This window comes from Gordionus sp. m RMFG-2023, chromosome 5, assembly GCF_954871325.1.
Source record: "Gordionus sp. m RMFG-2023 chromosome 5, tfGorSpeb1-WG-v2, whole genome shotgun sequence".
In the NCBI taxonomy this organism is placed as follows: Eukaryota; Metazoa; Nematomorpha; class Gordioida; order Chordodea; family Parachordodidae; genus Gordionus; species Gordionus sp. m RMFG-2023.
The window spans coordinates 3,714,413-3,727,986 of NC_088779.1; the positions used below are offsets into that span (position 1 = coordinate 3,714,413).

Consider the following 13,574-nt stretch of genomic DNA (forward strand, 5'->3'; position numbering starts at 1 on the left):
AACAGAGAAAAACTGGTATGGAGTTTGTATATCGGTCAAAGGGAATCAATCGGGCTATATTTCAAAATTCGAGGGCGTAAATAGTAGGTTGCGTAATATAAAAATAAATACGAGATGCAAAACCCTAAATATTGTAAATATTTATATACCGGTGAATTATACTGAAAAACAACCCTTCTTCATTTTTCTTGACGAATATCTAAATAAATTTCCGAAACGTGAAAACTTACTAATCGCTGGTGATTTTAATGCGAAAGTAGGAAAATCGATATAAATAATCATATTTCCCTTGGTTCAGGAGCACTGAATATTAAATCTGATGTTAGAGGAAAACTACTATTAAAGCTCTGTCATAAGTTAGATTTTCGAATAGCTAATACTTTCTACGAACATTCTGATAAAAGAGATATATACACATATTTTAGCCCAACATATAATACTTGGTCTCAAATTGACTATTTTATTTGTAATAGGTCGACTATGAGTTGGATTAAAAATATTAAAGTTCCTCATCAGATCTTATTTAACTCTGACCATAAAATTATAGATTGCTCTATGGTAATAGACCCAAAGATATGGCATATGAGAAATAAAAGAAATGGAAAGTCACTTATGAAACGTCCCAAATTAGATATCGAAGCATTAAATGATCATTATATCAAAACAGAATAATAAAACAAATCAGAAATAATTCTCATAAATTTATCGATCTAACTAACAACTTGTCCTCCGACACACTATATGAAAATACCCGTGACATTTTCATTAAAGCGGCATCAAATTCCTTACACCAAGATGAATTATCCGGACTGGATTTCAATAGAATCTAAAAATCTTATTTCAAATCTAGTGGGGAGTGGTCATTATAGGAGAAACAGAGCTATGTATATCCTAAACGATATAAGTCATAAACTCAGAAGAGATAAAAGGAAATTCCTTGAGGATCGCGCCACAGAGATAAGTAATTCGTTCAGTGCAAATGATTCATATAAAGCTTTCAAATTACTGAAATCCTTCACTTCTTTCAAAAAATAGCAATTTTTTAAACTTAGTCACAACTCAAAAGAAATTACAGATCCAGAGATACAAATGAAAATATGGGTTTCACATTACTTTAAAGTCTTTAATAGTTATAGTAATGAACCCTCCTCTACATCAAATAACCAAATAGCAATATCTCCCATCTATCAAAATCCATCTACCTCAAGTTTTTGGCCTCCAAATCTGTTAAACCTTAGACTCCCTCAATACCTTCCCGTTCAAAATTCTTCTATCTCAAATCTTTTGTCTAACTCTACGAATAACTTAATATTAGAATCTCTCATTGACCAAAATCCATCTACCTCAAACTTCTGGCCTCCTCAGGTATAATTATACCAGGGCCCTCCTAAATGTCCTTCCGATCTATGCCTTCCCGTTCAAAATTCTTCTTCCTATAATCTCTCGCCATCAAAATTATTACATTTACCAAACCAAGGTGCTTCCTCCATTCATCATGGTCCATCCTCTTCGAACCTCTGGCCTCCGCAATAAATTCTCCCACAAGATAATATTACTCATAATATTACATCTTTATCTACACATTCTTCCCTCTCTACCTTATTCCCAAATACAAATAGAATCATAGATCCTAATAAGAGTGAAATAATAAGTATAATAAAGAAACTAAAAAATCACAAGGCGCGTGGATATAATATTCGTAGTGAATATTTAAAAATTGACCCTATATTATCCGCCGAAATTCTATTCCCAATCATATCGAGAGTATGGAAGGAAGGGACCTGCCCTAGTGATTGGCTATCGGCTACCCTAATTAGTTTTCCAAAAACTAAGTACCCTAAAACTCTAGAAGATTGGAGAGGAATTTCACTGAATTCTATAATATATAAAATTTTCACTAACATTATTCTAAATCGCCTCAAACCTTTTGTAGAACGAGATTATGGGGATTCAATAGTTTCATTTAGGAAGGGACATAATGCTCTTGAAGCTATTCTCAACCTAAAGATACAAATTGAGAAATCTATTATACGGAAAAGACAATTAATAATTATAGCTCTTGATTTTAGGAAAGCTTTTGATTATCCAAGATAGTTTATGGAAAGCTTTAGAAGAAGTTAATACGCCAAATTCTTTGGTAAAAATATTAAAAAATATCTATAATAATTACTCGATCCAAATTATCCATGCTGGTCATAAATCAACAAAAATTCCAGTTAAGATAGGTTTGAAACAGAGATGTGTCCTTTCTCCTCTTCTTTTTAATTTTATTACAAATTATATCATAAAGAGAGTGACTAAACAATATATGGCTCAGACTCCTATTGCGAAATTTAATATTCTTGCTTTTGCTGATGATCTTTGCATTATAGGAGATTCTGTATCACACCTCCAATTGCTAGTGGACATGGTGATCCAAGCTGCGGATTTTTTTTGGTTTAAAAATAAATATTGATAAAACAAAGTTGATGATATTAATATACTCCCCTTCAAAAATGAATCTTACGATACAAGGGAGAAAAATAGTAGAAGTTCAACAATTTAAATATCTAGGAGTGATACTGGATAGAAAAGGAAATACTAAACTAGACTTAATACTTAAATTAAATATAGGCAGACTGAAATATAGATCTTTTATGAAAATATGGAGTTCGAATCAAATATCAATTCCTTTAAAGATTCGATTATTTAAAACTCTAATATTCCCCTCTTTAATCTATGGTATAGAAACCTGGAAAGATACTAAACAAGAAAGTAAAAAGATGCAAACTTTCGTTAACAAATGTCTTAGGTATATAACCAAAACATTCTATCCTTATAATACTTCGAATTGTAATCTTTGGTCCAGATGCGACATCCTCCCTATATATAGACTATGTGAATATAGAAAAATCGAAATATTAGGGCACTTTCTCAGACAAGCCCCAAACAACTTAGTATATCAAGCCCTTTTTATTACTCCTTTGGATGAGTCATCTCTCAAACCTTTCCTATCCTATAAAAATAGTTGGTTTGGTAGAATAAATCGATCATTATCGGAAATAGATCTATCCTGGGAATTCATAAAACGTGCTTCGTTGGATAGAAAAACTTACAAAATCGTACTAAGACTTATATAGGAACATTTGACGAATAATTGCTGAGAATGTACATGAAAGACTAGTGTAAAGAAAGCCATATATTCTAAATAAACAAGTTAAGATGAGTAAGTTAAATTTATTATATTATTTAAAAAATACAATTTCATATATTACTTTGATATATATCTAAGAGTTGAAGTTAATTGAATAGGGTTATAGTAAATAAAGGCGGATTAAATTATTTCACATTGTAAGAAAATTCTAAATAGATTACATTACATTATGAAAATTAAGGTCTAGTAGATTAAATAGATAGATATTTTTTAACTAAATAATTATAAAAATTAAATATAATTATATCTTCTAACTAAATAATTGGGAACAAATCGTAAATTAACTAAATGAAATATAATAATCCTATCAAATAAGATCCTTGCTCAAAACCAACAATAAAAAATAATTTTTATAATAATAATAAAAACAAATAAATAAAAAAAATAATAATTGGTAATGGATGATACAGTAGTTCTATTTTTTCTTTTTAAATATGCTCATAACTATTCCTTATGCTAATTTTATTATAGGATTGGGTGAGTTCCACACCTCTTAACAATTATATCTGGGTTACAGGGTTTGTTGCAGAGTTGTTAAAGTAGCGCGCTATCTTTTTTGGTAGCTATAGCTAATAGCCGCTACTTTTTTTAAAATTATTTAATTTTTTAGCGCGCTACTTTTAAAAAATATAATGAATGTAAGTATAAACATGAAAATTTAAATATAATATCATAATTAATTATAATTTATTATTTAATTTTGAAATTTAAATATATTTTCAATTTTTAATTTATATTTTCAATCTGTGTTAATAATCTAAAATGGCATCGTCCATGGATATCCAAATCCTTGAAAGTGATTCAGACATGGAAGATTCAATGGAAGATAATGTACTTAATAGCTCTAATAACGTTTTTCCATTCCCTAAATTTGAAAAATTTTTTAAATAAATATTAAAACAAAATCTGGATTCAAATTCCTGTGCTTAAAATGTAAAAAAAATATATCATCAAATCAATCGAGTAGCTATAACCTGAAGAAACACCTAAAGGTAAATTGTTAGTTTTACATTATAATATTATTTATTTTATTAGACTGTTCACGCCAATTGCTATAAGGAAATAGAGAAACATATAAAAAATTTTGGTCTAGGAGAATCTTCATTAAAAAAGACAAATACTATCCAAACCAAATTAACTGATAATAAACATGCCAATATTTCACAAAAATTGGCTGATAAAGTTATTTTTGATTTTATTATTGACACAGTTCAGCCAGTGTCTTTGGTTGATAATCCATCATTTACTATAATGATTAAAACTTTATCCCCTGGCACAACAGTTTTATGTCGCCAGACACTTATGAATAAAATAGCCGACAACTTCAAAGTGATGAAAGATGCCCTAATAGTAGAGTTATCAGGTATATCTTATGTATGTACCACGGCAGATAGTTGGACACATAACAGAAGGTAAAAACTTATTTATATTTATAAATTGATCTGATTAAATATTTTCAGAGCTTATTTGGGAATCACAGGCCATTGGTTAGATCCTATAACTTTAAAAAGAAGATCTGTAGCCTTAGCCCTTAAAAGGATTATAGGATGCCAGACATATGACGTACTTGCAAATAAAATTATTAACATCCACAAGTCTTTTAGGATTCATAATAAAGTTTGCAAGATGGTTACTGATAATGGGTCTAATTACCTGAAGGCATTTAGGTTATATTACAAATTTATTTATAATATTTATTTTAAGTTATGATTTTTATCAGAATGGAAGGGTTATTATTTAATCTATAAAATATTTAGTATTTTAATATTTCACATTATTTATAGAATTTTTATTAACTAAATACACACATATTTTAGTAATATTATGATTATCATAATTTATATCAAATTATAAATAAAATTAGTGAAATTAACTAATAAAATATAAAAGAGAGGTGGATTATTTCATTAATTTTTATTGTACAGTGTCATTGAGCTAATCTAACATTTAATAAGATATGGTTATTGACAGAGTTGGGCAGGTCCTCCAGAAAAAGAATCTAGATACAGATACAGATTCTTTTTAAAAAAATGAATCTTAGATACAGATAGTATCTTTTTCAAATAATCAAAAAGATACAAGATAAAAGATTATTGTATCTTTTACTAAATTAGAGTAACTTAAATACAAGATACTTTTAAATTATCATTACCAATTAAATTAGAATAGTTTATAAAATACAAAGTTTATTATTTATTTGTGAAGAACATAGCATACACATATAAGAATGAATATTTGCAATAATTAATAAATTATTTATTGATGAATTAATCATAATAACCAGGGATTAATAATATTAATTTTTGATCATAATAACCAGGGATTAATAATATTAATTTTTGCCCATTAATAGCTTAAACAGGGAAGGGAGAGTAGTATATTTAATGGGAGTAAAAAATGTGCAAATAAGAAAAAAAATTAAATCAAATGATTTATTAGAATTTGCAGGTTGTTTTAAATATAGCTTATATTAGGAGTATATGGATAAATGGCATCTCTAAAAAAATATACTAATTTTATTTTATTCATTATCTTTAATTAGTATTTATCATTACTTGTTTGTGATATTTATGTATTTTTTAATTAGTTTTATTTTCTAATATGACTTATTAATTCTTGCATTTGTAATATCATATATAGTATATAAATATAAATATCATTTAAATCTTTTTTCATATTTTTTTTATATTTATATATATAAAAAATATGAAAATAATGTACAACATTATATTATTTAATTGTTAATTACATAGCAATTTTCTTTAATGCATTTTTAATTAAATTCCGTAAATAAATACTGTAATGTAATTTTATTTATATCATAAATAAATAAAAGTAACTAATAAAGTTAAATTCTACCTTATTATAATTTTTTAAAATTATCTAATATTATATATCAATTGTAGCATAAATATTTCCTTTAATAAGAACTTGCTAAAATAATTAAATATAAAATATAATACACAGTACAGGGAATTCATTTGATAAAATATTTTTTGCTTAGTTACATTATAATTGCTGAGGTTCAAAATTTAGAATACTAAGAAATGATTTTTCCACTCCATTTTTGATAAATATTACTAGACATTTATTTCTATAAAAATTGGATGAATAATTTAATTTGTCCTATTTAATATGAATATAGAATATTTGGTGAGGATAATGCTGAAGATGAGATACAGAATGATAGTCAACATGTATTGGAAGAGGAGGAAATAGGTGTTGATGCCAATGATATTAATGAGATCTTAGAAGAAGGTTTAAATTATTTTATAATACATGTTAATCTAATCAATATTCTATAGGATCTTCAACTAACTCCACAATGTTACCCAGCCATCATAGATGCTCCTGTCATAATTTAAATTTGATAGCAACAGTAGATGCTGAAGGAGCTTTAAATGATGAAGATTTTAAAAGGGTGTCAAGATCGATATTTTATAAATGTCAAACTTTATGGAATAAGCAGAACAAATCTCCTAAAAGTTCTGACATGTTTAAAAAAAATTAGGGAGGTATTTATTAACCCCTAATCGTACAAGATGGAATTCTGTATACCAAGCAATAAAACTAATCGCTTTTTTTCTGGAGGAAAGAAGATTAGAGATTAATTATCTCTGTGATCTTGTTGAAATTGAATATATTAACGATGAAGAGCATACTTTTATAAAAGAGTATACAGAAGTAATTCTAATTAATAATGATTCATTTCCATATCATTTTAATTTTTTAGGTTATGCAATATGTTGCTGTTTCCCTTGAAATTTTGGAAGGTGAGGATAATATGGAGATGGGGTATTATGTTCCCACTTTAAGTATCCTAAATACCAAATTAAAGAGATTGAATAATCTAATCTTATGCCAGCCCCTAGTAGACTCTCTGTTAAAAGGCATTGAGAGAAGGTAAATAAAATTTATATTGTTTTGTTTTGACTGAAGATTTATTCTAAATTAATGTTTAAAGCTAAAAAAATTATAAAATTTTATGATTAAGATACATTTAAAATACTCTATTTTTGTAACTTTTAGATTTCCAAACTTATATAATGATGACAATGTCTTAGCGGCAATGGTTCATCCAAAGTTTAAACTAAACTGGCCATATATAAATTCCGATGATGCCAAACATCAACGCGATAGGCTAATGGCGAAGCTGAATAATCTTACTCCAACAAACATAGATTGCCGAGTATCTACCACGAAGACATCCTCAAATAATTTTTTTGAAATTAAAGATGATTTAATAGAAAATCCAATTGATCTTTTTTTTCAATCAAAAAATATTGAAATGAATATTTTTGATAATTTTTCATATATTAAAAATTTATATATAAAATTAAATACCCCCTTGCCCTCAAGTGCTAGTGTCGAGAGATTATTTAGTAAAGCAAAGCTTATACTTACTGATCGTCGCTCTAGACTTGGGGATGATAATATTGAAATGATATTATTATTAAAATGCAACAAATTAAAATAAATATTTATTTATATTGCTTATTTTTTATAATCTAAACTAACTATATTTTTATATTTATAAATGTTGATTTTTATTTTATTATACATTTACATTATAAGCAAAAAAAAATAAAAAAAATTTGTTTCATTTGTTCCTAAATTTTTTTTTATAAAAAGTAGCTTAAAAGTAGCTAAAGCTACTTTTGAAAAAAAGTAGCTAATAGCGCGCTACTTTTTTTGACAAATAGCGAAAGCGGTAGCGCGCTACTTTTAAAAATAGCGTTTAACAACTCTGGTTTGTTGGTATCCTTGAGAAAAAAAAATCGGCATAATTATTATGAAAGATATGGCCTCCATAGTAATTCACGTTCGCTCATTTTGGGCAGGTCCATGACCAACGTGCTAGATGAGATAAGATAAGATAAGAATATGTTATAATGATCCTTCCCCATGCTCCCCCCCTAAAACTTTCTCAATAAGTAATTATAAGGAATAACTTTTTTCTTTTCTTTTTAAATTTTAGAAAATGTTTTTGTTTAATAAAATATTTTTTTTTTTATGAGCCGAAGTTCTTTTTCTTTTGCATAACTTTTTTCTTTCAAGGCACCGATGATCTTTCTTTTTAGGTGTGATTTATGTTTTTCTGTTTTTTTCCTGTCATGTAATATATATGTTTTTCTCTTGTCTTATTATTTTCTTTTCGTTGAAAAATTTATTTTTTTCTTTTTGTCTCATTATATTCCTCCCTTGTTTTTGTGTATGAAACATATTTTTACTTCTGTATTTCACATTATGTTCCTTCATTTCCGTTTTTTGGAGGAATTTTTCTCACTTGGTTCATAATCTAATTGTTGATGTGTATATTAATATTTAATTGTTAGTCTATTTTATTTTTTTTCTGAAGGAGAACCTGCCTGAAGTTTTTTTTTTCCTATCTTAAAACGCATTATGAAAAAATAATAAAGGAATAATTAAAAAAAATATATATAGTTTATAATTTTCCAAAAAAAAGGGATATAAGGAGAGAAGAGGAAAGAAATTAGGAACGAAAACCTTTCATCTCTTTCTGCTAAATTATTATATGAACTTACTCAAATACTCATTTAATCTATTATCATATACTATACGCATTTACCATACATATATATATATTGAATTTTTTTTTAAACAATTCTTACTTAATTCTTTATCTATCTTCGTGTATTTGCTATTCTTACAAGGCGGACTCTCTGTAAGATATAGGTAAAAGATTAAATAAATTTCATAATTAACCTTACTTTAAGCTGGTAACTTATACGCTAGGGAGTATAACACTCAACTATAATTAGATAGCAACATAGTTAGAACCAAACACTGTTTTTCACCGAGGTGGGGAACCATAGGAGAGGGGTTACAGGTTTGGTGCCTAAACTCCTACCTTGGCTATAACTCCATCCCAAACTTCTTAATAGGGATAAAACTTTTAAATTTCCAGTTGTTTATACTAGATAGTCTCTCACATTTTCTTGAATTTATGTTTTTAAGATAGGCATTTTTTAAATTTAAAGCGAATAAATTTGTTTTTTTTTCTTTTTTTTTTGTTTTAGAAATAAAATAATTGAAATAAATTATAGAAATAAAATAATTAATTTTGCTTATTAACCTTGAAAACTAGCAAAGTCCCAAACCCGTACCACCTGTTAGTTGATGGATGGTTTTTTTTTATATATATCTTGTATTCTAATAAAAATTAAGTTTATTAATATATTTCTTCAAAAGTCCGGTTAAGAATTTTTTTCCTTTTCCCGTCATACTATTTAAATATAACATACAACGAGTAAATCAATATCTCCACTCTAATGCTTATATTTTCTAAATACCTTATAATATAAGATAATAACCTGATTAGTTGGCCCTGCCCTCCCCTTTTATAATATTTGATACTAAGGATATCATCCAAAATATATTTATGAGTAGCACAAAAAATGAAAGATAGATAGTTAGGCATCCAGCGTCTACATGAGCGGGAGGGGTAGTAACAGTTTGCATCCTATTTTTGTTTGAGTAGGGTAGGGGGTAGGCTGCTTTAATGGGGGTAGGATAAATTTTGAAATGAAATAGGACAACATTTATTGCTGTAAAAATTAATAATTTTATTATAGAACTATTATAATACAATTCATCGACCAAATCTGTATATTGCAAACAATCATACACATTGTTTTCTAAATAAAACTTTCTTGTTTAGATATTTCAGCAAGCTCATAATGTTATAATAATGAATTCATTGTAAATAATGGAGATTTAATTGAATTATCTAAAAAATAACCTATATATTTACAAAATATCGATAGTTGGTAGTAGAGATAGATTAATTTAAGTTATCCTTTATAAATTCTCTGAAAAGAGTATCATTATAATTAAATAGATGGAAATAAGAATGGTGAAACAGCGCCGCCGAAGGCTGCAATTTCTTTTAGGGGGGTAGGTAAAGGTTTTTGAAGGGGGTTTGCATCCAGTGAAAATTCTGTCATGTAGACGCTGTAGGTACCTTATCTCCGATAAGGAATTACTCGAAATATATCTTGTAGGTAGCACACAAATAAGTATAATGGCACTTTTAAAAGATATTTACATCAGAATGACATAATTGAAATGAATATATATACATATGTTACTTATTCCCTTTTTTCCCTTCTCTCCCTTACAGAAACGGCACTAATCATAATTAAATTTTAATAAAATTTTTCAATGAAGGACCACAATATTAAAATAATCTCTTTAAATATAAGATCCCTGAATGATAAACTAACTATACTTAGGAAAGTCATGAAAGACCAACATTACGATATCCTCCTTTTACAGGAGACCCACCTTAAAGTAACTGAGGTAAGGAACCTCTTAGATTACACCTTATATTGCAGCTCAAATGCTGAACACGTATGGGCTGGGGTGGCGATTATGATACATAATAAATCAATAAGATTCGTATGCTTCAACCCAATCTCCAGCCGAATATGCTGCCTTACCCTAAACTTAGGATACAAAAGGGTTCATTTGTTTAATATATACGCACCTCACAATGATAGTGGTTTCTATATGGAATTGGAGAATGTCTTAAAGGAACTACCGCATCGGGATGGCATCATTCTAGCAGGTAATTTCAATGCTTCGGTAGGTAAATCTAAGAACTCTTCCTGCCTTAGAAACGCCACATTAATACAAAGTACGAACCCCAACGGTAAAAGGTTAATAGAAATCTGTGAGCTTTTCAACATGAAAATTGGAAATACTTTCTTCAATCATCCAACTCATCACATCATGACTTACAAGAGTCCTTCCTTTGGCATTACCTCACAGATAGATTTCTTTGTAATTTCCACTAAGATCTTCAAGTGGGTGAGAGACATCGGAGTAATCAGTAAACTAAACCTCACACTTTTTACGGACCATTATCCACTGAGTTGTGAACTCAAAATTAACAACAGTATCTTCCCAAACCACACTAGACAGAACAGTCTCACCACTGTAAAATACATAGTTAGAAAAGACTTGGCACAACTAAATGACTTAGAGGTGAAAGAAAGTTCGTCTCTAATTAAACATCATGGAGGAATACAGTAAATGGCATGATAAACCCAAATCTGACCTAGAAGGACATTAAGCTGAATTTATTAGGTAGTATAACATCATGCTTAAAACCACGCACCAAGCGCAGAGAGTGGCTCACCCCTTCAACAATACAAATAATTAAGAATCTTACAACAAATATATCCCATCACCAATTCGCAAGACATCATAGGAGGTACATTACTCACCGCATAAGGGCTGACAAAAGACTGTTTATTGCTAACTTATCGAATTCTATCCAATTCAATTTTGATAATAATAATATTTATAAGGCCTTCCAATCTCTTAAACTACTCACCACCTTTAAAACCAATCCTTTACCAAGACTACAATTAAATAACAACAAGATTATAACTGACCCTAAGGAACAATTAGACTTATGGATAGACCACTACATGAACCTCTGCAGAACGAGATGGCCTATACCTAGATGTGACTACCCCTTCCAATCACCCAGTCAGAATCTGAACAAGTCCGATATAGTCGGTGCCATCAAAGGTCTAAAAATGCATAAAGCTGCTGGAGCTGATGGGATCTTTGCAGAACTCTGGAAGATAGAGGTAGACCTAAGTGTCAGCTTACTACTTCCTCTCTTTAGGGAGATTTGGAATACGGGTAGGTTTCCTGACGAATGGATGCCATCAATTATACTAAACTTCCCTAAAAATAAGTCCCCAAACTGCCTTAAGGATTACAGAGGTATTGCATTGATTCCAGTCACACTAAAAATGTTCACATACATCATATAGGTCAGGATTAAACCAATCATTAACAGTTTCTTTCTAATGCAGGAAGGGCAGAAATACTACGGAGTTGACTATGGCACTTAAGGTCATTCTGGAAAAGGCCAGAATGCATAAATCCCCCATCTTTGCCCTAATGATTTATTTAAGTCAAGCCTTTGACTCCATAATTCAGAATAAGATATGGCTCTTGCTGGAAAACATTGGAATAGATAAACATCTGATAGCGCTAATTAAGATAATTTACGACAATCATAGCGTAGTTCCTCAACATCTAAATATGAAATCACAACCTTTTAAAGCAAATAGGGGCCTCAAACAAGGATGCATCCTTTCACCGATTATTTTTAATGTAATAATGAATGATATCCTAAATAAATCCCTTAAACAGGAATATGCACTCAACACATATTACAGCAATCAACAGCACCACAATGATATGCATAACTCTCTAAACTTTCTATGTTATGCCGACGACGTATGTATTCTAGCCAACTCAGAATACAAATTGAGAAATATTTAATCATTATTTGTCAATAACTGTGATGTATATGGTTTAAGAGTTAACTACACAAAAACCAAGCTGATCACCTCAAATACCGATAAAAGTAACTTAAACCCCTTTAACTTTGAGGGTAATACGATAGAATTAGTGTCAGATTTTAAATACCTATGAACCAGGATAACATCATTAGGCCTCACTCTTTTAGATACGAAATCGAGAACGAATAATACTAGACTCCGCTATCATCAACTGTCGAAATTATGGTCATCCAACCAAATATCAACTAATTTAAAAATAAGACTCTTCAAGTCCCTAATTGTACCCATTTTTACATATGGCCTGGAAACGAGGCAGGACTCAAAAAGTAACATAAACACAATTCAGACATTTATAAACAAATGCCTTAGAAGAATCACCAAAACGTATTACCCATACAACACATCAAATACAACGCTCTGGAATAGATGCGACATCCTACCAATCAATCGGCTCATACCCTTGAGGAGACTAGAATTATTAGGCCATAGCTTAAGACACTCGCAGGAAAATATGATATTCTCGGCCTTGAAATGGTGCCCTGACGGTAGGAAGAAAACTCCTAAATACTATTGGTTGGCTAAATGTTTGAAGGATATGGACCTGATTAACCTCTCGTTTGCAGATTTCATGGCACTCAGCAAAAACAAGAAACACCTAAAAGAACATTTACAATACATGTTAAAATATGGCCTAAATTAATATTGAAACCGTTCTTCTCCTTTACTTTCTTGCAATAAATAGAATAAAGTATGTTTGATAATGATAATAACCTGAACAACAACAACATAACTTAACTTCCTTCATTAACCCACGACCTTCCTTTCTGGACACACGATATCGGCGACGATAACGATAACAATTACGAAACTATTAGTTGTATAATGGACAATGAGAAGATAAACTGGCTATAATAATAACGCAATACTCGGACGAACCCAAATATCATTGGCATAGCACATACAAGATCTACAGGACATACGGTATTTGGCACACCGAACAACAAACAAGGAAGAGACTCTTCATGTAAACT

At 29.4% G+C, this 13,574-nt stretch overlaps 1 protein-coding gene and 1 long non-coding RNA gene across 2 annotated transcripts; both read left to right on the plus strand.

Moving 5' to 3' along the window:
• The first annotated feature begins 6,737 nt into the window (after positions 1 to 6,737).
• On the plus strand, positions 6,738 to 7,559 carry LOC135930079 (uncharacterized). The gene is made up of 3 exons (XR_010572723.1): positions 6,738 to 6,877; positions 6,927 to 7,096; positions 7,223 to 7,559. It is a non-coding gene; the product is annotated as an uncharacterized LOC135930079 (long non-coding RNA).
• Positions 7,560 to 10,378: 2,819 nt separating this feature from the next.
• On the plus strand, positions 10,379 to 12,006 carry LOC135929823 (uncharacterized). The gene is made up of 2 exons (XM_065466549.1): positions 10,379 to 11,247; positions 11,421 to 12,006. The coding sequence occupies exons 1-2, from the start codon at positions 10,379 to 10,381 to the stop codon at positions 12,004 to 12,006; spliced, it is 1,455 nt and encodes a 484-aa protein (XP_065322621.1).
• The last annotated feature ends 1,568 nt before the right edge of the window (positions 12,007 to 13,574 follow it).